Source organism: Brachypodium distachyon, chromosome 2, assembly GCF_000005505.3.
Source record: "Brachypodium distachyon strain Bd21 chromosome 2, Brachypodium_distachyon_v3.0, whole genome shotgun sequence".
NCBI classification, from domain to species: domain Eukaryota; kingdom Viridiplantae; phylum Streptophyta; class Magnoliopsida; order Poales; family Poaceae; genus Brachypodium; species Brachypodium distachyon.
In genome coordinates, this window is record NC_016132.3 from 39759984 (window position 1) to 39784188 (window position 24205).

The following is a 24205-nucleotide window of genomic DNA, read 5'->3' on the forward strand; positions in this document are numbered from 1 at the left end:
GCATGCTTATAGCACGTGGAAAACCCATTTGCAACATCAAAAGTTCAAGTTCACTGCCCTTCCACGTTTGCATGCCCGAGGCGCCGCCTTTGCCGATTTGGCCTCACCGATTAGGCTAGGGAGGAAGAGTGGACGAGAAATGGGATGGTGCCTTGTAAGGGAGAGAAGCCATGTGGGAAGATCTCGGGCTGGAGCGAGGAGGCAAGAATGTGAGCAGATCAAGAAAAAGAAAGCAGGAAGCAATAGCTACCCATGTCATAAAGCACGCGGTCTGATTTATCGGGTAGTACGAATTTTTCCAAGACTAACGTAGGTACAGGGACCTGTCAGTACCTCAAGAAAAGACGTGGCATGAAACAATGGCTACACATGGTATATACAGTAAGGAGTAATTTGATTTATTGGGTACTCCTATTTTTCGAGGATTAACATGGATACAGGTACGTTTAGCCACGTCGTATGATTACACATCGGTTGGACGGCCCAGATCGGTTCGGAGCGCCTCTGGACGGCCCAGATCGATCGGTGGTGTTCCGGAGCGGACCTCAGTCAGAGAGAAGAGCGGCTGGGTTTGCTTCCGTTCGTATTTCTTTATTTCCCCTCTTCTCCTTCTTCTCTATCTCGCTCGCGCTTCCCTTCCCTCTCGCTGCCTTCCCTTCCCTTCCCTTCGCTCGCTGCTAGGGTTTCGCTCCGCTCTGCTCCGCGGGGGCGGCGCTCCTGCAGATCCGCCGGCCGGATGAGCTGAGCGGCAACGCAACAGCCGTCGTCGTCCTCGTCGCATGGGGTCGCAGCTCAAGCGCCCTAACAACATCGAGCGATCCGATCCGTGAGTACACACACACACACACACACACATATTCGTTCGTTGGGTGATTCCTTCCATTCCAGCGCTCGTGATCTGAATCCCCACCGACCAGCCGCAACATGTCCCCGCCGCCGCCACCGCCGCCGGCCGCCGCCGCAGCGGCGCCGCCCGGCCAGAAGCTCACCACCAACGACGCCCTCGTCTACCTCAAGGCCGTCAAGGACCAGTTCCAGGACAACCGGGCCAAGTACGAGGAGTTCCTCGAGGTCATGCGCGACTTCAAGAGCGCCAGGTCTGTCTCCATCTCCGTTTGGGTTTCCCCGGTTTCCGCTAAAATTGGTTATACAAACGAACTCTGGGTCTTTCAGGATCGACACCGCCGGCGTCATCATCCGGGTCAAGACCCTCTTCAATGGCTACCCCGAACTCATCCTCGGCTTCAACACCTTCCTGCCCAAGGGCTACGCGATCAAGTCCCAGGACCTCGAGAAGAAGCCCGTCGATTTCATGGAGGCCATCAGTTTCGTCAACAAGATCAAGGTTTCTTTCTTTTATTCCCACCCCCCTTTCTATCCCTTCAAATTCATCTCATACCTCTTCGCAGTAATAACCAACCAACGTTCCGTTGTCTGCTGGTCTAGAGCCGGTTCCAGCAAGAGGACCACGTCTACAAGGCATTCCTGGGCATACTCAACATGTACCGGATGCACAACAAGTCCATCCAAGATGTCTACGAGGAGGTGCCTCTGCCTTGCCTTGCCTTGCTTTCTCTCTCTCCGCACATATATACTTTTCCACATGCCAATACCGATATGTGTGCTGCTTCCTTTTTCTAGGTTGCGACACTGTTCCACGACCATTCCGACTTGCTCGAGGAGTTCAAGCATTTCTTGCCCGACACATCAGCCGCTCCACAGGTGTTGACTGTTCCTAGAGGTGTTTCTGTCAAACAGGGCGACAGGAGCCCAATAATGCCTTCTGCTAGGAATATTCACAACATTAAGGTAAATATAGTTATTGTTATCTGTGTCATTTCTGAATGCTCGGGTATTTGTATAGTTTACGCTTAGCAGGGACCGTTTCCTTGCACGTGAACCAGCGCAACTCCCCGTTGGTCTCCTGGCTGGCGTTCAATAAAATTAATGAAATGTACTTCAAAGGAGTTGTGTTCTTACACATTCTAGGATAACTGGATAACTCACAAGAGAGGTATTAGTTAGCATTGAATCCATCAGGCCTTGAGAGATGTAGATATAAAACAATAAAATAGGAAGCGAAGAAAATACACTATACCGCATATTAGGCTCTTATTGCAGCATATTCCTTTGGACTAACTCACTGAGTTTTTGTTTTCTCTATCTCCAGAGAGAGAGGCCTCATCCATCAACTGCTGATCGTGACATCAGTGTTGATCGCCCTGATCTCGAGCATGATCCTGAGAGAAGGCGTATTGAGAAGGAAAAGGGTCGTAAGATCGACCGGGATAGAAGAGATTACGACAAGGATGGGGAATATGATAGTAAAGATTTGGACGGAGGGCAACACAAGCGCAAACCTTTCCCCAAGAAGCCGGAGGGTACTTGTGCTGAGACACACCAAGGTGCGGCTAGCATATCTGCTTCTTCATACTACCTCCGTCCAACAATAATGGGCATGTTAGTTTTGCTTTGATCAATGATTGGATCAGGAATTACTCCATCAATATACAATTATTTGTCATAAAATTGATATCATTGTATTTATATACAAAAGTACTTGCTTATGGTTATTATTTAGATCACATTAGTCACCTATAATGAAGAAATTTTTGGTCAAAGCCTTGGTCAAAATTCGTGTGGATATATACATGTGCAGTATGGCATCATCATTGCCTTGTACTCTTGTTGCTTTCTATTAATTTTGTAATCTATCGTGTGCCTTTATTCAGCTTCGTGTACTGCATCGATCTCCAAAATTATAATGTCCTACTTAGTCTTTCCTCTTTGATCTTTATGTTCCTTTCTTATCATTCGGAATCAGGTGTATACCCACAAGAGTTTCATTTCTGCGAGAAAGTCAAGGAGAAGCTAGAGCCTGAAGCTTACCAGGAGTTTTTGAAATGCCTGCACATATACAGCCAGGAAATAATTACAAGAAGTGAATTAAAAAATTTGGTAAGCTAGGTCGGTGCATTTTGAAGGCCGATTCGAAATCTTGGCTAATGATCTATGGAAGCTTGTGAGATACCAGCCAGAGTGGATAAACCTTATGTTACGTTTCTGAACTTGGATAACCTTGCTTATTTTCAGGTAACCGATATACTTCAGCGCTATCCAGATCTTATGAATGGATTTAGCGAGTTCTTGGAACATTGTGAAACTATAGGTAGACCATATATATTCGTTCACTTATGAATTTCAGTTGGATGAACTTTCTCGGTACCACATTTGAATATGTTGTGTTTCATTTATTCTAAATAGTTCTTTTTACTCTGTAGATGGCTTTCTGGATGGAGTCGTCAATAAAAGTAAGCGATGGATTACTCTAAAGTTCATAAATTCATCAGTTCTACTCTTTGTAGAGATTCTTCATAGTAGTTTTTTTAATAAAGGGCAAACACCACGAACAGTGAAGACAGTGGAAAAAGAGAGAGACAAAGGGCGTGATGGGGAGGATAGGGAGAGAGATAGCGAAAAATTGAGTGAAAAAGAACGAGAAAGGCTTGAGAAAGGGTCTGCACTCAATTCTAAAGAAACCGCTACCCACAAAGCTGCTGCGTTCTCTAGCAAAGAGAAGTACCTATGCAAGCCAATATCAGAACTTGACCTCTCAAATTGTCAGCGGTGTACTCCTAGTTACCGACTTTTGCCTAAAAATGTAAGCTGATTCAACTCATTGTAGCATCTTCTTTTATACTGCCCGTCGTCTTTTCAGGCAGTGCTTTCTATAACATCCCTCCCTTGTTTCCTTTTTTTTTCAGTACCCAATGCCTCCTGCAAGTTGCAGAACTGACCTTGGAGTCTCTGTGCTCAATGATCTCTGGGTATCGGTGACCTCAGGAAGTGAGGATTATTCATTTAAACACATGCGGAAGAACCAGTATGAAGAAAGCTTGTTCAGATGCGAAGATGACAGGTTCTGGACTATGTTTCGTGTTTGATTGTGTCTAAGTGTTTGCACCTATTAGCAAAATACATATCCTATTGGTTCACAATCCATTAGTTTTTCTTTTATAACAAGAGGCTCCTGATTTCAAATTTCATTAAGGAAATCAAAGTGGCACTGCAAGACCAAATTAGCACAAGGCACAAGAAAAGAAAAGAAGACACCCAGCGGGCAAGACATTTTTAGCCACAGACCACATCAATACCTACCCTACCAGCTACACTAGGGCCTTCTCAGAATGGGTACAATCTGTCCAAAGTGATAGTCATAACATGACATGGAAAGTAGGGAGATCAAAACAAAAAACTTCCACGCTTCCTCATTTCCCTACGAAAAATCCAAAATATAACTATTACCGCACCTTAACAATGCTTGGCCCCATCCACTCGAACCACAGGAGCCCATCTTTTTGGCAGAGATGCTTATAACCCATTGAAGAATTTGGCTCGGTTCTTTTTTTGCACGTTTGTCCAAAAGTCAATCCAGTGACACACGACTAAAACTGTCCACTGTTGAATAATTACCCAAAAGAGATACACAATCCGTCACAGTAGGAAATTAGGAAGTGCATTAGGACACTGAATAAATAAGTGATCAATAGTATTCACACAGCCACAAACATGCAGTATCTAAACTCCTTTCATAATCTGTAAGTCTTAGAAAATTGAAGTTCGATCGGAAAGATTATTGTGCCTAACCAGAACCTGTGTGGAGTCATGATTGATGTTCATGGGCACATGCCTACATTTCTTCACCTGTCATGTAATAACCCTCATGTCATGTGATTGAGTATGTTTCTTTTGTTGGTACCTTTACTGGGTCATCGAGCAATAGGTGAATAAGTGCAGTGGCTATTTAAGTAGCAGTGGAGACTTTAGTTGATGGACAATTTGAATATTTCTTTTTAAGCATCTTATTGATGTGGGATTGGTTTCTTGGATGGATCGTGGAAGATGAAAGTTGATTTCAGTTTGTGGATGCTAGGAATAGTTAGGTACAAGGACTTGTTTCCATCTGTCTTGGCATGGCTAATATCTTGTGAAGAAGAAAAAAGATTTCTGGATTTTTCCAGATTTATTCTAGACCATGGGCATTCTTGTACATAGAGATGGCCCCTAAGAAACGTGAACTCCACTATCCATCTTTAGAAATAAATGCTCTGAGTTTTAAAATAAAGCAAGTAAGCATAACCTGCCTTATCTCTAAAGTCGATGCATATTTGCTGCAGTCTTCTGTGTGCAACAACAGTGCCGATTATGTGCTGCTACAGCATGAGTAGATGTGGCAAAAACAAGTCCATCATTTTTATATCACACCTTGTCTTTCTTCTTTTCCTGCATTGTACCGCTCATTATTCATTAACCAGAGTAGCATTACTCCACATCATACCTTGCCATTTTGCCCGTGGATGATAATTACTCTATGAAATGGAACTTTTTTAGGTTTGAGTTGGACATGCTGTTGGAATCTGTTAACGTGGCGATCAAGCGTGTTGAGGAGTTGATACAAAAGATGCAAGACAATTTAATCAAACCAGACAGCCCTATACGCATCGATGAACATTTGACTTGTAAGTATCTTCTCACATTCATTGAGCATGTATGATAGTTCTTTTGATATATATGGTCTTTTACTGCTCTCTTATTGTTGAACAAACATGTATAATTGAATTCTTTGTGTTTTTGGCAGCTTTGAATCTGAGGTGCATAGAACGGTTATATGGTGACCATGGGCTTGATGTTATGGATGTTCTTCGCAAAAATGCTAGCGTCGCATTACCAGTTATTTTAACCAGGCTTAAGCAAAAGCAGGAGGAATGGTCAAGGTGCAGGTCAGATTTTAATAAAGTTTGGGCTGAAATATATGCCAAGAATTATCACAAGTCCCTTGACCACCGTAGTTTCTATTTCAAACAACAAGATACAAAGAATCTGAGCACAAAAGGTATGCATTTATGATATGTTTATGTTACAACTGAAACCGTCTAGTAGCCTTGAATTACAGTTGTATGATTTGAAACTACTTTCTTTTCCCTTGGGCAGCTCTATTGGTTGAGATCAAAGAAATTAACGAGAAGAAAAGGAAGGAGGACGATGTGCTTCTCGCTATTGCTGCTGGGAACAGGCGTCCAATAGTTCCCAATATGTCATTTGAGTATGTAGATCCAGAAATTCATGAAGATCTTTATCAGATCATCAAGTATTCTTGTGGGGAAGTCTGCAGTTCTTCAGATCAAGTTGACAAAGTGATGAGAACCTGGACAACTTTTCTGGAGCCTATTCTGGGAGTTCAACCCCGAGCACATGGTGTTGAAGATGGAGGTGTGGTAAAACCTAAGAGCCGAACCCCTACGTCTGGTCTTGCAAGTGTTGGGGAAAGTAACAATGCAACCACAAATGGTGGAGTTGCTGTTAAGCAAGCCAATGGGGACGAGAGCATTCCAAAGGAACAAGCTCAATCTTCTCATTCTTTAGTGGTGAATGGAGTTACAGAAGATGATCAAAATGGTTTCCATGATGCTGATCGAAGTGTTCACCGAGGCGAGGGGCCATCTAACACTTCATTACATGGTAGAGCGCAAAATACTGATGAGATGCTGGCAGTAACTGCACAAAACATCTCCACTGAAAGATCAGTAGAGAACACTCACCTTTCTCGCACCGAACAGAATCAGCGTAGAACAAATATGGACCTTACATCAGGTTTGTGCTGTCTGTTAAATATGTGAGATCCTTCAAGCTACATTTCAGTGTAGGTAATTTATCATGATTTCATAAGCCAATTCTCAGTGCTGTATCCTGGCCTGTTAGGTACTAACTCTTCTAGAAGTAATTTCGCCGGAGGTGAGGTTGCGGTTGAAGCTATGGGTGGCAGTGAAACAATTCCCTCTATTGGGGTATGGCCATTCTTAAGATGGATTTACTTACCATCCTCACTTGACTATTAATCTTTGCCTGTTCTTTTTCTTCCCTTTTCTTTGTTTTACTTGATCCTTATTTGTGGTAGTTTTGCCATTGCCAAGCACAATCGTATATGGTCGAATAAAACTGTGAAAAATCGTAGGAACCGTTTAGTTTTACAGGGGCAATACATATTCCCGTTTTCCTAAAATGGCATTACAAAAACTCATGCTTAGCTTAGTTAATGTGCATTCTTATTTCAACAGAGAGGAGAAACTGGGAGGCCAGGATCTTTGAGCAGGGAGGAGAATAAAGTTTATGCTGCATCTCACAACAATTCAAAGGTTGAAAGAGAAGAGGGAGAATTATCTCCTAATGGGGATTTTGAAGAGGAGAATTTTGGGCCTCTTGGAAATGTAGCTGTAGATGGAGCTTCGAAACCGAAGGAAGCTCCTGCTGGCAGATCTAGACCAGCCGAGTTTGCTGGAGAGCACGATGCTGATGCGGACGACGAGGGAGAGGAAAGTGCCCAGAGATCTACAGAAGACAGTGAAAATGCATCTGAGGCTGGCGAGGATGCCTCAGGTAGCGAATCTGGTGATGGTGAGGAGTGTTCTCGAGAAGATCACGAGGAGGAAGAGGATATTGATCCTGATGCGAAGGCAGAAAGCGAGGGTGAGGCAGAGGGAAACACAGAGGCACAGCATGCTGGTGGAGGAATATCATTACCATTTTCTGAACGCTTGCACAATGCAGTTAAACCACTTGCCAAGCATGTTCCCACTGCTTTGCATGATCGTGATGAGAAGTTTTCATGCTTGTTTTATGGAAATGATTCATTTTATGTTCTGTTTAGGCTACACCAGGTTAGTTATTTGTATGCATGCATGGTCATGTTCTTTTCTTATATGGTCAGTGCTCGTTGGCTAAACTGTATTAATTGCAGATCTTATATGAGAGAATATTATCAGCAAAGACAAACTCTTCGACAACTGAAAAGAAGTGGAGAACTTCTAAGGATACAATGTCCTCGCAACAATATTCAAAGTAACGTTGCTCCGCTGCTCAGCTTCCACTGAAACGTTTCCATAATGGATAAACTAATATGTAATTAGTGCAGGTTTATTAGTGCACTTTATGACTTGCTTGATGGTTCTTCTGACAATACCAAATTTGAGGATGACTGCCGTTCGATCATTGGGACTCAGTCGTATGTTCTTTTTACATTAGATAAGCTGATATACAAAGTTGTAAAGCAGGTAAGCTGCCTTAATGATTGGGTCTGTTAATTGCATACTGCATAGTGCATACAGTGTTAATATTTCCATCTCTCTTCAGCTTCAAGCAATAGCATCTGATGAAATGGATAACAAGATGCTCCAGCTTTATATGTATGAAAAGTCCAGGTCTCCTGGAAGGTTCTTCGATCTAGTTTACCATGAAAATGCGCGTGTTCTTCTCCATGATGAGAGCATATATCGATTTGAACGTGTAAGTTTTTTTACAGCATCCATGTCTCAGCGATTTGCATTGTTGTTTTATTGTGATGTGCCTTCTGATAAGGATCTTCCTTTCTAATACAAAAATGACCACAAATGAGGGTGATTCCTGCTTTGTGCACACACGCCCTAACATTTTTCATACACCTGATGTTCAGCCCCTTACTGATAAATCGTGTAACTTTTAGAAGATTGTTTATGTAATGATATTTTCTAGGGTCACCAAATAGAGGGATACATTTGAAGAAGATACTTCTTTTGAGGTATTCAAGAAAATATTTCGTGCAGTACCAAATTGCTCACACTTGCTATAATTTGCAGCGGTCAAATCCTACAAGACTATCTATTCAGCTTATGGAATATGGGCATGAAAAGCCTGAAGTAACTGCAGTCTCAATTGATCCAAATTTTTCTTCTTACCTTTATGACGAGTACTTGTCGAGTATTTCAAATACGAAATCATCTGATGATGTCTTCCTTGTGAGGTACTTTTCTGCCATCACACTGGAGCCCTTGATTTCATTTTCCTTGTTCTTACCATAGATTGACCTCATTTTGCCAGGAATAAGCGGAAGCACGGGAGCAACAATGGTTCTCAAGCTTCCTTGGAGGTCATGGATGATTTCATGGTAACTAATGGCCTCGAATGCAAGATATCCTGCAAATCCTCGAAGGTACTTATATCGCTGAAACTTTTGATTGGTCATGATGCCACTTTGGCCATGCCATGTTTTGCTACAGGTTGCTATATTTGGAGTAGTAATTAGTAATGTCATGATATTTGCAGGTTTCGTATGTCCTTGATACGGAAGATTTTTTGTTCCGTATGAGAAAGAGGAGAAGAGTTTCGTCTGCACCTGACAAGGCAGATTTTGGGAAAGCGTCTTATGCTGTAAAAGCACAACGGTTTCATAGGTTTCTCTCAAGGCCCTAGGGCCATGTGGCAGATTCTGGTAATTTACTTAGTTTACAGTGACATGCATTATTAAACATGCATCATTAGAATGTAGTGGGTTAGTGGCGCCATATTTTTATTACAGTTGTTGATATGTGTGTGTTGTATCTCCTACTTCCCATGGAACATGCTCGCCGTCCAATTATGTCAGCATGGTCTATGAATGTTGCTCGTGATGTCTTCAAGTCAGTTACTAGCATGTATTGTGAATGATGCTTTGGAACTGTCGAGTAGCGGAACACCAGCTGAGCTGTTAATGCATCGTCTGAAAAATGTTAACATTTACATTCACATGTAGTGGTGGGTGCTAAGGGAGTTTTCGATTTATATGCACTGTTTGAGTTTGCCCAGGCACCCGCAGCCAATAGCTTAGCTGCAGAGAGAGTATTACAACGGTCTCATGATGATTCTTGTTTGCAGCCATGATATCTAATCTGGAGGGGATGCTGACGTGCTTTGACAAATGTTGTGGGAACTGGGTCTTCCCAACCTTTTGAACAGCCTTTGGAATAAACAGCTGGGGCTGGAGCTAGTAAATACCAAAGCATGTAGGCAATCCTAAGTTACCTGGTTCTCCTCAGAAAATGTGTATATATGTATTCCCAGAATGTCGTCTATTCAGGTTAATTTTACTGGTCTCATTAACTGATCATTGTTGTTGTCCATATGGTTTTACATTTACTTTTTTGAAGCTATACAGACATCATTTTATCTGCCATTGGAACGTTCCTGTATTTGTGAGCTGCGCTATGTTGTAGTGAATTTTGGTATTTAACTTTCTGCAAGTGTATCCTGTAACAAGGGCCAGCAGAAGAACCGTCTTGGTGACACTAATTTAGGTCTTCCTTGGTTGTTGTGACTTGTGAGTCCTTGCTTTGCTGCTAGATAGCCCAAATAGAAAGCCGAAACAATAATAGAGGATACGATGGTGGCCTAAACACGTGAATGGTGGTGTAATGATAATTGCAACCAATGTTGACGTGGAATTAATATCACTAGATTCCTGTTCCAAAGTATATACTTACGAGTCTGATTTGCATCGCATAAACAATGGATTTATTGTTGATTAAAGCCTGACTTGTCTTGTAGAGTGCATAGTACCTCTTTCCGTTACACAATAATAAGATGGTTTGGACATTTTGAATATTAGACTGGAGACTTGAAGGTAATGCATATGTCTGTCTCGAACAGTAATATCAAAGTACTCCCTCTGTCCTGTATCTATGTCTAAAAAGCGTCTAGAAAATCACTTAATATGCAACGGAGGGTGTATTAAAAAGCGTCTAGATACATGTAATAGAAAATCACTTAATATGTAACGGAAGGTGTATTATACTTTCTTTGGTAAGTTACATGAAGTATAAATGTTCTAAAGCAACATTTTCATTTTGAATTGGAGATAGTAATAAATATTTCAAGCATAGCTTGAGAAGATATACAATTGGTCGTTATTATAAGCGAAAATTAACGGTAGTTAATCTAGAAGGAGATAGCACTACTAGTAATTAGCACAAGTGGAATTTAATTAGCAACAATGGGAAGCTTGGCCCCCTTTGATTCAAAGGAATTCCAAAAGATTTTTGAGGATTTTGAATCTCATGAATTTTTCCTACGTGGTTCGTTTGATTCAAAGGATTACAAATCATAGGAAATTTTCCTTAGGATTCATTTCTACTAGGTTTTGTAGAAAAAATTTCATCCAATCCAACCTCATTGCATGTTTTTCTTGTGCACAATCAAACATCATCTAATTCCTGTAGTATTGAAAATGACATGCCACTTTGACCCTGTTTTTTTTTCTATTCCTGAGTTTTGTAAATCCCGTGAATCAATGCATGTTGGGAGGCTTTGCTTCTTCTTAATCAGTGGAATTCCGGTCAAGGTCAAAAGTGCAATCAGTGGTGGCTGCGAATGCCAATGCCATCTGGGAGCTGTCCAACTAACTCAACACCATTGACTTTGTCTTCATCCATCCATAAAACATAAAATTCTGGACAATAAATTATTAACAAGCTGTAGGAGAGCAGCATGTGAATCAAAATTGTAAAAGAAAACGGTCCGTGCTTACAAGTTTCGTCAGCGCTGAGGGCAGCTCCACAATCTTGATTGGTATCACTGACTGAATCTGATTAAAGATTAATTTCTCATCGAGTTCCTAATCGGTGATTTTTAACCTTGTCACGTCCGATTCCGTATATGCTTTCTTCTGTGCATGCATATACTTGGTTATATATTTGCTTTTATTGAGAAAAAAGTTGGTTAATTTACCTAACTAGGTACTCCCTCCGTTCCTAAATACTAATCGTGATTTTAGTGTAAATTTGCACTAAAACCATGACAAGTATTTAGAAACTGAAGTAGTATAATGACCGGTTATCCCATGATTGTCTGAAGGAGTTGGTATGGTTTTTGCCTACAATACTCTGTCTATCTAGCTAATTTGGTTTGGATTCGCGCGCGGCAAAAAAAAAATTTGACCTGACTAACTAATATATGCAGACTAGTATATTGTTAAAAAGTAAGTGAAAAAAAAGAGGAGCAGAAGACTATCCAACAGCTATGCATAATGAATGAACAAGATTAAGAATAACATGTTGAAAGAAGCACAAAAAACCAATTTACACGTGCACATGACTGAGTATTACACATGGATTTTAAGTTTATGCTAAAAATTGCATTTTTGTGACCTGTGCAAAAAAAACTATTGATGCTTTTTGGCTCCTCATTTTAAACATTTTATGTCTACTATAAATTTATATATTTTCCTGTTCATTGTAATATCTCCATCTGAATTTGTTTTGAACATTGAATTTTTGAGAAAGAAAGGAGCATGTGAGCCCGAATGACATTCATCCTCGTTCTATCAAGCACAGATTGTAAGCGAAAAGATTTATCTTTTGTATGTCAAAAATATTTTGGAAACAAATACACAATGTACATGTTTTTTAGTTTATTTGGTTGAAAATTTTAATAATAAAAAAATTGCTTTTTTGGTGTTTAGAAAGCTGGTTCTTTAAGTGTTAAAAATTGTGTCCACGAGGATGAAAAGTCCTTTCCTGCATAAAGTTTCACAAAAAAGGCCTAATAATATGCAACTTTTTCGAGAGTAAGTAAAGGAAAAGGAGTAAAATTGACCGACAGAGCATGTGGAGGTAGCTCAAATTCTGAGGAGAGAAGCAACCTGCAACCAATCACGTGATCTCGCTTATAATGTCAACCTCACTCTTCAAGTCTAGATCGATTCATTTGTGGTAGATATATAAATAATCCAAGTGCTTCAGTTGTTGGGTTACTATACAAGAAACTAATTTTGTTGGTCCAGCTAAACTAAACTAAACTAAACTGAACCAAGCCAAGCAGAAGATTTCTTGTACAAGGAACCTCAAATTAAGCAGGTACGTATTGGACTGGCCAACCAAAGAAGACCATGCTTCTGGAAGAAAATACTAATAATTCTATGCAGGTAGGTTAGGCCAAGCTGGGTCATTTGCCGCGTGGCGCCCCTCTCTTTGGAAAATTTCAAAACGAGGGAATGAAACCAAATTTTTAGAGACCACGCGCAACCAAGAAAAGACAATCTCCATCTTATACAGCATGAAATAGTCAGTTTTGATATGCTCTGTCTTCCTTTCTTCGCCGCATCGGTATTATTTTTATATAAAAGTATATTTATTGTGTATTTTTGTTTTCTAAACTCATGATCTGATGAGCAATCGGTCCAAAAATATACATAAAATTATACTTGTCTTTCTGACTATGATTATGTATCAACATATAAAATCATACACGAAATTTACGTCCTGATAAGGTCAAAATTGAACAATAACCGGACAGTTTTACAACGTGGAGCGAGTAGTTTTCTTAGCTCTAGATGCCGCGTCTTTTTGTGAATGCGTACCAGACGTGCTGGAAAGGTATGTTTGGTAGGAGAAGTCAATGAGCTAATGGTGTTCCCCATTCCAATAGGAGAAGGAAGAACTAATTTTTGTTTTTGATGCACACCATATATATATATTCAAATTTTGTACCACGCAACAATGAAGACAATACAACTCCATCGAGCATTTTGTTCATTGTAGATCATGAAAAGTCGGTTTTCGTGCGGCCCATCCTTCTCCGTTCGCCATATTATTGCTCCATCCGTTCTAGAACACAGAGCCCATTTTCACTATATCTAATTCATGATGACTTGGTGTAAAGTTGATACCATTTGATTCGTATTCAAAACACTTTCTGATGATAATGGTTTCATAACGATCAATTAAAAACTACATAAAAAAATTACATTTTAAGGTGGAAACGGAACATTATGTTTTCTCATTGCTGCTGGATACGGCATCTTTGTGAATGCCTATGACCTATGACCGAACAAGTCAATGAGCTTCCAAAATTCCAAGAGGAGAAGCAAGGAAGCTTCTACTACAGTTACCTACAAGAGTGCTGATTTTCTTTTGTAGAAATTAAGAAATTTGTAATCAACTTCCATGCAACCTGGCTGAAAATCAGTCACCAACCCATCATCATCAGCCAGCAGAATAACCAGTTTTCGTTCGTTACCAAGAAAGTCAACCATGGGGACTGACTGTTCGACTACTGGCGTCTCTTTCTTCGCATCTGCCTCCCAATAAAATTCAGCAGCTCCATTTCTAATTCTAAGACCAAATTAAGCAGCCACCACCAAGATCACGATATAGAGTAGAGGACAGCACCTTCTTCTTCTTCCTCCAGCCATCTTGAATTCCCACCTGGGAGTAGCAGGATACAAGAACTGGTCCTGGTCTCCTGCTGGATCCATCCTTGAGGTCCAGCTTGGCCTGCGGAAACTCCAAAGCCAACCAAATCCTCTTCTTTGCTTGGCCTGCCTCTGCTGCCAAACACATAGCTACAAGAAGAGCCTCACAGCATATATATCGCCGGCGATTTCCTTGGATTTCTTCCACGAATTACTACCAATAAGCTAGGCTAGCTGTCTGCCGGCCTTCGTGCTGCCCGCCAGCCATTGCCGGCCGCCGCCCGACCTTGCAAATACCCAACCTAGCCTAGCTACTATAGCTGTAGCTCAGCTTAATTAGGAACCAACCAACAGACAAGAAGGAAAAATCCCTTCTTTGTTTGCTTCTTCTCTCCCAGCTCAGGCGATGGCCGACGGTACGGATGGGCGGAGGAGCAGCCGGAGGCGGCGGAGGAAGATGATGCTGAGCAAGCTCTACACCTTCGCGGCGTGCGCGCGGCGGCCCAGCGCCGTGGACGACGAAGGGTCGAGGATCGGCGGCCCGGGCTTCTCGCGGGTGGTCCACGCCAACGACGCCGAGGCGGCCGCCGCCGCCGCCGCCGCCGGGGGGTACAGGTCCAACTACATCTCGACGACGAAGTACAGCGCGGCGACCTTCGTGCCCAAGTCCATCTTCGAGCAGTTCCGGCGGGTGGCCAACATCTACTTCCTCGTCACCGCCTGCCTCGCCTTCACCCCTCTCGGACCCTTCAAGGGCGCCACCGCCGTCGCCCCCCTCGTCGTCGTCATCCTCGCCACCATGGTCAAGGAGGCCGTCGAGGATTGGAGGAGGAAGCAGCAGGTTATCCATTCTCTCCCTTCCTTGTTCATTTCGTCTGCATCTGCATCTGCATCTGGATCTTCGGTGATGAAACAGAGACCCAAGCAAATATAATACTACTAGTACTAGTAAATTCAGCCATGACATCATTTGATTTCCACTCCAACTCAACTAAATCCATTTCATCTAGTAAGAAACATGTGCACCAATTTATCCATCGCAGCTAATTAACAAAAACAGGGAGGCAGGCAGTTTGGTGAAGCAGTTATGCTGCTGATTGAATTAATTCTCTTTCGTCTGTTATAGTAGAATGTTTAGACATGCGGTCCCATTAATTAGCACCTCAGCTCAAAAGGACAATTTCTGTGCTAATTCAGCCCTATTGCTTCTTTACTACTTTCTTCTACTCTTGCCATTTACTGAAAAATAGTTGCTATTTTTTTTGTCCAGGACATTGAGGTGAACAACAGAAAGGCAAAGGTTTTCCAGGACGGCGCCTTCCAGCATACCAAATGGACAAACCTCCGAGTTGGTGACATCGTCAAGGTCGAAAAAGACGAATTCTTTCCTGCTGACCTCATCCTCCTTTCCTCTAGCTATGAAGACGCCATCTGCTATGTCGAGACGATGAACCTTGATGGAGAGACAAATCTCAAGCTCAAGCAATCTCTCGAGGTAACTTCCCATTTGCAGAACGATGAGAATTTCGGTGGTTTCGGGGCTGTAATACGGTGCGAAGACCCGAATGCGCATCTGTATTCATTTGTCGGGAACATAGAAGTTGAAGAGCAACAATACCCTCTCTCGCCTCAGCAGCTCCTTCTCAGAGATTCAAAGCTTCGGAATACTGACTATGTGTACGGCGCAGTTATTTTCACTGGTCATGATACAAAAGTCATGCAGAATGCTACCAGTGCTCCATCCAAGAGGAGTAAGATTGAGAAAAAGATGGATTGGACCATTTACCTCCTTCTGTCTGGTCTTGTCCTTATTTCGGTCATTGGCTCGGTTTTCTTTGGCATTGCAACCAAAGATGATATGCTAGATGGCAGGATGAAAAGATGGTACCTTAGACCTGATGACACTACCATCATCTTCAGTCCAAATAAGGCAGCCACAGCAGCAGCGCTGCATTTCTTGACAGCCATGATGCTTTTCGGGTACTTCATCCCAATATCCCTGTACATCTCCATTGAGCTTGTCAAGCTCTTGCAGGCTCTGTTCATCAACAATGACATCCATATGTATCATGAGGAGAGCGACACACCAGCTCGTGCTAGAACCTCCAATTTGAATGAGGAGCTGGGTCAAGTCTACACAATTCTGACAGATAAAACTGGGACTTTGACTTGCAACTCCATGGAGTTCATCAAATGTTCTATTGCTGGCACAGCGTATGGACGTGGTATCACTGAGGTCGAGAGAGCCATGGCAAAGAAAAAAGGTTCACCCTTGATCGCTGATATGGAAATTGGCGTCGAAGGCTTTCAGCCTGAGGGTAAAACTGTGGTCAAAGGATTTAATTTCACAGATGAGCGTGTCATGGATGGTAACTGGGTTAACCAGGCCCACTCCGATGTGATTGAGATGTTCTTCCGGTTGTTAGCCACCTGCCACACATGTATACCGGAAGTCGATGAAGAATCAGGGAAGATTTCCTATGAAGCAGAGTCTCCGGATGAGGCTGCTTTTGTTGTTGCAGCACGGGAACTCGGTTTCACATTCTACCAGAGGACGCAGGAAGGCGTTTCTCTCCATGAGCTAGATCCCTTGTCTGGAGAACATGTCGATAGGTATGGGTTTGAACTTCATTTTTTTTATTTGTAAAAATTCAGGAGTGACCTGGTTGTAACCTGAACTTTTAACTGTGTTTTGGCAGATCTTATAGGATCTTGCATGTCCTTGAGTTCAACAGCACCCGGAAGCGGATGTCGGTAATAGTTAAGGATGAGGAGGGGAGAACCTTTCTCTTTAGTAAAGGTGCTGACAGGTTAGTGCTTCTACCTCTTCAATAATCTGCTGGGATGTGCTCAGATGCAGCAAGCTGATGGCACAATGCATCTGCTCTTCCTCTCTGTACGTGTATGATGGCTATATCTTGACTCGCTCTCAACATGTGCAGCGTAATGTTCGAGAGGCTATCAAGGTCTGATAGTTCGTATAGAGAAGCAACACAGCAGCACATAAATGAATATGCTGATGCTGGTCTGAGGACACTAGTTCTTGCATACCGCCAACTTGAAGAGGACGAATATGCTAAATTCGACAGGAAGTTCACTGCAGCTAAGAATTCTGTCAGTGTTGATAGAGATGAACTGATTGAAGAGGCTGCAGATTTGCTAGAGAGAGAGTTGATTCTTCTTGGAGCTACCGCTGTTGAGGATAAACTACAAAAGGGGGTGAGTAAATCTTCTTCCATGTTGTTATGCATGACAATTTAAGAGATCTCTTTGGTTTGCTCATGCTTTTGTCCCTTTCTAGGTACCTGAATGCATCGATAAGCTTGCTCAAGCTGGCATCAAGATATGGGTGCTGACGGGCGACAAGATGGAGACCGCCATCAACATTGGGTATACCATCTCTCCTGGAAGTTTCAATTCTTATAACAATAGTTGGCCAACCTTTTTTTTCCGGTAATAGTTAGCCAACTTTATGGACTTAAATCTGGTGTTTCCACAGATTTGCCTGCAGTCTACTCAGACAAGGGATGAAGCAAATAACCATCACATTGGACACACCAGATATCGTTGCCTTGGAGAAAGGTGATGACAAAGCAGCCGTTACAAAGGTACGGAATGCATTGCTGATTAAAGTTACCGAGTCTATTTAGCACGTGCATAATCATCAGCTGCATTTTGTGCAGTTGTGTTAATCTGCATGTTTCCTTTTGTAATATATACAATCTATTCGTTTGTTTCTGGTTTTATGCCTTTATGGTGGACTATATTTACTACAAATTAACGACATGAAAGCCTGCATATAATAACACTGGATTTTTTCTGATATATTGCAGGCATCAAAACACAGTGTGGTAAATCAAATAAACGAAGGCAAGAAACTTATAAATGCATCTGCTAGTGAATCTTTTGCTTTAATCATTGATGGGAAGTCGCTTACATACGCGCTAAAGGACGACACCAAGGGCATGTTTCTTGATCTGGCAATCTGTTGTGGATCAGTCATTTGCTGTCGTTCTTCCCCAAAGCAGAAGGCTCTCGTAAGCTCAGCTTCACCTCAGACTTCTATTATTCCATCCTAGGAAACATGAGTGACTTCTAAACTGCCATTGTCATTTGTGCTGCAGGTCACAAGGCTAGTCAAAGCCGGCACTGGTAAAGTTACATTGGCAATTGGTGACGGTGCGAACGATGTAGGCATGATTCAAGAAGCAGATATTGGGGTAGGAATCAGTGGTGCAGAAGGGATGCAGGTTTGATATTGCCACCCAGTGTATTACCGAAATTTAACTGAGCGAAAGCTGCTACATACCATGTAGAAAAAAGAATCTAGTGTGCTGATCAGCTCTCTCAATTTCAGGCTGTCATGGCAAGCGATGTTTCCATTGCGCAGTTCCGCTTCCTTGAGCGTCTGCTGCTTGTTCATGGGCATTGGTGTTACAGCAGGATCTCATCAATGGTACGCAATACTATTATGGCAAGTGTATTACTCAATTTATGAAGCCTGCAGTTTTTGCTGAATGTCTCCTGTTTTAATCTATCAACAGATATGCTACTTCTTCTATAAGAACATCACGTTTGGTCTGACTCTCTTCCTCTACGAGTCCTACACATCATTTTCTGGCGAAGCTTTCTATAACGACTGGTCAATGTCGCTCTTCAATGTTCTTTTCACATCACTTCCTGTGATCGCTATGGGCGTGTTTGATCAAGACGTTTCCGCTCGGTTTTGTCTCAAGGTACGTACACTCGTACAGTATGTGTTTCCTTAATTTCTTCTCCTGCACATTAGTACCCAGTAACTTTTTTTTACAAAATTCTCACTGTTTCTGGAAAATGCAGTACCCAATGCTTTACCAGGAGGGTCCTCAGAACCTCCTCTTCCGATGGTCAAGGATCCTAGGATGGATGTTGCATGGTGTTCTCAGCGCTATAATCATCTTCTTCCTCACCACCGCGTCGCTCAAGCACCAAGCATTCCGCAGAGGCGGTGAGGTCATAGACCTCTCGACCCTTGGCGCTACCGCCTATACGTGTGTTATCTGGGCTGTCAACATTCAGATGGCCATCACGGTGAACTACTTCACCCTCATCCAGCACATCTGCATCTGGAGTGGCATTGCTCTATGGTAAGCCTAGCTTCTTCGTCCATGAACATCAACATGCTCTAGTGACAATAAAAAATCAGACTGTTAACTCTGAACATCGATCACCTGTAATTTTTATCGAAAGCGAAACTCAGTGGTGCTGTGCTGGTTGCAGGTACTTGTTCCTCTTGGCCTATGGCGCGATCACACCATCTTTCTCAACCTCATTCTTCATGGTGCTCACTGAGGCATTGGGTGGCGCGCCCTCCTACTGGGTGGTGACCCTGCTGGTGTCTACCGCTGCGCTCGTCCCATACTTCACCTTATCAGTGGTCAAGACGTGGTTCTTCCCAGACTACCACAACAAGATTCAATGGCTGCAGCACAAGGCCCCGGCTGATGACCCGGAGGCGGAGCTGGGCAGGGTCCTGCGTCAGTTCTCGGTAAGGTCCACCGGAGTAGGTGTCTCAGCGCGCCGTGACGCCAAGCTGGTTCGCCTCAACAGCAAAATTTACCATGATAACTCATTGGAAGCTGACAATCACTTCACATAGCATCCCTACCCTACTATATAGCTCAACCTGTAAATACATAAGCAGGTAGAAATTAAGCTGCTGCTTGCTTCCTTCCTTCCTTCTCAAGTGTTAATCTGGTCAGTTGTTAGAGATGAGCTAGTCACGTTAATTAGGGTTTAACTGTACATGAGAGTATTAATTTCGTTTCTAGACGCTGATTAGCTACAAAAAGGAGGCAGTTGATGTACATTGGAGTTGAGTGGAGTGGAGTGGAGTAGAGAGCTGCAAGTTTAATTAGGAGATGTATGCTTAGTTTCTTCCCCTCATTATGATTTGGGGTTCATTTTTTCTTTCTTTCTTTTGTTCTTTGCTTACACAATACTTTTTGGGGAATAAAGCTTGTATTTTGTCCACGAAAGAATTGATGCGTTCTGGGGTTGATATTGATGTTCATTTATGTCACTTTATTCGTTTAACATTTATTTAACCCCTAAAGTACATAAGGGATTAAAATGATGGAGTACTTGTTTGTCACTTGTTTCGAACCATTCAGCTGTTCAAAAGAACATTAAACAACATTGGGGGAAAAAAGAAATTTATGGTAAATAATATACTGTGCATATCTACCTAGTCCAACCAGTTGTTGAAAAGCTGAAGTTTTGGACAAGAACACTAGTGCCTTCAAAAACTAGAACACATGTTTGACATACACTTGTTCCTAATACTAGCATATACTAATGACATATCCAAGTATTCAAAATTAATATAAAAATCTACAGAGTGAACCCAAGTCAAACACGTAGTCTATTCGAAAACGAGTGATTGAACCGTGTGGCAGGAATTTCTTGGCCAAACACATATAAAACGAGCGTATGAATTGACTGATTTATCTAAGCCTAACATCACACGAGAATGGTCAAAAAAGGGGAGATATTTTCCCTTGTTTCAGGGCAGCCATGCATTACATGAGGTCATTTGAGGTCCCTGGTATCCTTTCTTTGGTCTATGTTTCTAGAAGAAGCAAGGCATGAATAATGTGAAGAAAGACTACAAGATGTCACTGTCTACGTGGCAAAAGCACTCTCCGGATTAGGCAGAGACGGAGTCAGGATTTAGTCATACAAAACATATTTATGATTAGAAGAGATGAAATAAGTATAAATACCAGCAATTTTATAATTTTTGCTCTAAAATTCTATTAAAATGTTCCCTTAGCACATGATTGTTAGGGGGGTGCACAGCACAAAGCTCGGTATATTTGTTCTTTTTAATTGGGTAAAAAAGAACATACCACAAATTTGGTATTATACATCTCCCGATTTGGTATTTTTACACAGACCACAAATCAATGAATTTTTACACGAAAATGTACAAATATGTAATATACATCTATACTAGCACTACAAAAAAAATTCAGATTTTTTTGAAAGTTAAAAACATGATTTTCATGATGTTTGAACTATAGGAAACACTGGATCTCGGGACTCAAACGGGGTTTCCGAAGTTTTGTGTCCTTTAAAGTGTGGCAATTGGACTTGCATTCCATCCAGAAGAAGCCCAATAGGGCATTCAGAGAGTGGGCCTGGATGGGCTTTGGATGGACGGATGGGTTCCAGACTCCAGTCCAGACAAGTAAGTGGGCTCTTCTCCGTCTCCCTCCTCCGTCTCAGACCAGCCATGGCTCCCGACCAAGCAGCAGCCCTCTCCTCCTCCGCCGCCGCTTCTCTGCCCTACCTCGCCTCCCGCCGCCCCCATCCCCTGCGCCCCTGCTGCTCCTCCTTCCCTCCCCGCCGGCCCCCACCCATATACCTCACCTGCACCGCCCTCCCTTGTACACCGCCATCTCCATGGACGGCCGCCGACGACACCCGCGGTATGTCCCTTGCTGCTTCCAGCGAATCCAGCCCGGTTCTTGTTTGTCTGGTTTAAATCTAGTTATGCTGTGCACTTCTCTAGCCCCCATCAGATGAAATGATAACCTCCCGCACACAAGAGAAGAAAAGATGAAATGATAACCCTCATGCATATTATGTGCACTTCTTTATCTCCAAAACCAGATTTTGCAGACCCAAGTGCTGACTGTGTTCATATTTTCTGTATATATACTTTGATTTTCCTCAATTTATATGTATCAAGGAAAGTTGGTGTATAGTTGTTCAAGTTTTAGTGGGTTTAGGTTGGGGCAGCTCCTCTCTTTACCTCTGGAAAACTTGCAAGTAATAAAACTCTCTGTTAATTACCCCCTGCCACCTAACGCATGTTTGGAACAAAGTCTTGAACAAAGGCTCACACTTGCCATGGGGCAGTGTACCGGTAAACCGTTAATGTTTGTCTGTATGCCTGTACCTAATGGTGTGCCGTATGCGTCTGGCATCATCTAGGGCTAGCTACTTCTGAAAAGTTGTACCTTTATATAGACTATAGAGAGTTGTTATCATGCCATTTTTCTTGATCTCAGGTCACCTGTTCCGTGGCCTTTCCCAACCACGATGCTCTAACATGGAAGCAGTTGGTGACGTGGCAGCAGCAGCGCCCGATGATTATATAGAAAACATGCCATCGAGCAGTGGATATGCGAATGATGGCCGTATGGGTAGTGGTGCTTTATCACACCAAGATCATCAGATAGGGATGGCGGACAGGACAAACCACAAAATGATCAAGATATCTGACAAGTTAATTGGCGTGTTCATGGTCGATAAGCCTACCCCGACGGACTGGAGAAAATTACTAGCATTTAGCAGAGAATGGGACAACATAAGACCGCATTTTTTTAAGCGGTGTCGGGAAAGAGCAGATGCAGAACCAAATCCTGAAATGAAGCACAGTCTTCTCAGACTGTGTAGAAAACTGAAAGAGGTGGTGTGGACTTTCTGATTTACAGGAAGCACGTGATACTTCATTTGATTCCTGAATTTAGCATTTATTAATGATAGAAGATCTTAATTTTATTTTCCTGCCTCGCTTTTCAGATAGATGAGGATGTTCAAAGGCATAATGAACTATTTGAAGTAGTAAAATCCACACCATCCGAGAAAATTGGTGCTGTTATTGCTAAGCGCCGTAAAGATTTCACAGTGGAATTCTTCAACCACCTTTACTATGTTGCAGAGTCATACCAGGATGACCCTGATAAGCAAAAAGGTGAGACATAGATGTGATTTTTTGTTGTGAACCTGACCTTTTCTTCTTTGATATCTTGCTGACCAGGCATATACAATCATTTATTTTTACCTTTGATAGCTCATGTCCCCTTTATGTTATTTTGTTTAAATTCCTATTCCAACGAGTGGCATGTCATGTAAAAGAGAAGTGTACAAATGTTGACTGTCAGTAAAAATGTTTACTGTTGCTTGCAGAGTTGGCACAACTTGGAAATGATTGTGTAGATGCTCTACAAGCTCATGATGATATGTCTGGTAGTCTTGAAGCGTTGAATGCTGCGGAATTTAAGCTGAAGGATATACTTAATTCACCTTCAGTGGACGCTGCATGCAGAAAGATTGATGACTTGGCTGAGAAGAAGGAACTAGATTCTGCGTTAGTGTTGATGCTTTCAAAAGCTTGGTCAGCTGCAAAGGGTACTGACATCACAAAGTCTGAGGTAAGGGTCTAGGGATGCAATACTTATGCTTGTTTCCTATCTGTGTTTAATTGAATGAATTCGACAGTTTAAGTGGATCTACCAACATTTTGCAGGCAAAGGACATAATGTTCCATCTATACATGACTGCAGTAGCCAATCTCCAGAGACAAATGCCAAAGGATATCAGAATACTAAAGCATCTTATAATGATTGAGGATCCAGAAGAGCGTCTGAGTGCATTGAATGATGCTTTTACTCCTGGGCCTGAACTTCAAGGCGAAAATGTTGATACATTATACACGTAAGCGTTGTAGTATTTCATAGAAGATTTTTTATGTTACCTGCAATCACGTTGACACACCTGGTGGGTTGCAGGAGTCCGGAGGTGTTACACACTTGGGCAAGCGCTATAGTTGATGCATATTATAGCAGCAGGGAGGGCACTCTCCTTGGGCAAGCAAGGGACTTGATGAACCCTAAAATTATCAAGAGAGTTGAAGAGATTGTGAAGACAATCAAGGATAAATACCTCTGATTCTGAATCTCATACATCTGAAAATTGTGGTTGCACATTCCTACTGGTTGCACTACAAGTATTATGATCTGAACAGCAAGGTAGTCTTGCAAGCTCTGCTTCCCGGGGAGCCGAGTTCTCGTCCACAGGTGCTTGGAATGAAGAACAGGAATACTCCACGAATTGAATCCAGATTGTACGGCGAATAGATGAAAAAAAGGCACTACTTCACGGATTGAATCTGGATTACACGGCGCACAAGTGATTGTAGCATTGATATATTGATGTAGGTTTGGTTCAGATGTATGTTCTTTTTTGTCAGTTACTCCACTGTTTCACTACAACTTTCTTATAGATAGTGTATGTAGATTAATGCCTATGGCAGGCAGTATCTGAAGAGAACACTGAGACTGCCACCTCACATTGACCTCTACAGACATAAAAGATTAATATTTCCTTCAGAATTCTGTT

At 42.2% G+C, this 24205-nt stretch overlaps 3 protein-coding genes across 3 annotated transcripts; all 3 read left to right on the top strand.

The window, feature by feature from the left end:
* The first annotated feature begins 599 nt into the window (after nucleotides 1-599).
* On the top strand, nucleotides 600-10137 carry LOC100833378 (paired amphipathic helix protein Sin3-like 4). The gene is made up of 23 exons (XM_014899208.2): nucleotides 600-826; nucleotides 918-1097; nucleotides 1174-1345; nucleotides 1447-1545; nucleotides 1642-1809; nucleotides 2171-2405; nucleotides 2825-2958; nucleotides 3094-3169; nucleotides 3282-3311; nucleotides 3396-3661; nucleotides 3765-3919; nucleotides 5392-5519; nucleotides 5639-5893; nucleotides 5992-6651; nucleotides 6760-6845; nucleotides 7116-7715; nucleotides 7796-7896; nucleotides 7970-8108; nucleotides 8188-8340; nucleotides 8670-8833; nucleotides 8911-9022; nucleotides 9136-9301; nucleotides 9724-10137. The coding sequence occupies exons 1-22, from the start codon at nucleotides 780-782 to the stop codon at nucleotides 9280-9282; spliced, it is 4107 nt and encodes a 1368-aa protein (XP_014754694.1). The 5' UTR covers nucleotides 600-779; the 3' UTR covers nucleotides 9283-9301; nucleotides 9724-10137.
* Nucleotides 10138-13930: 3793 nt separating this feature from the next.
* On the top strand, nucleotides 13931-20075 carry LOC100833680 (putative phospholipid-transporting ATPase 9). Its single transcript, XM_003566687.4, has 12 exons — nucleotides 13931-14876; nucleotides 15306-16648; nucleotides 16735-16845; nucleotides 16978-17254; nucleotides 17337-17425; nucleotides 17535-17643; nucleotides 17869-18072; nucleotides 18160-18285; nucleotides 18393-18491; nucleotides 18580-18771; nucleotides 18875-19161; nucleotides 19295-20075. The coding sequence occupies exons 1-12, from the start codon at nucleotides 14442-14444 to the stop codon at nucleotides 19671-19673; spliced, it is 3651 nt and encodes a 1216-aa protein (XP_003566735.1). The 5' UTR covers nucleotides 13931-14441; the 3' UTR covers nucleotides 19674-20075.
* Nucleotides 20076-21292: 1217 nt separating this feature from the next.
* Nucleotides 21293-24195, top strand: LOC100842548 (uncharacterized protein At4g37920). The gene is made up of 6 exons (XM_010233578.3): nucleotides 21293-21507; nucleotides 22093-22493; nucleotides 22607-22778; nucleotides 22994-23238; nucleotides 23334-23521; nucleotides 23596-24195. The coding sequence occupies exons 1-6, from the start codon at nucleotides 21312-21314 to the stop codon at nucleotides 23753-23755; spliced, it is 1362 nt and encodes a 453-aa protein (XP_010231880.1). The 5' UTR covers nucleotides 21293-21311; the 3' UTR covers nucleotides 23756-24195.
* Nucleotides 24196-24205: the final 10 nt, after the last annotated feature.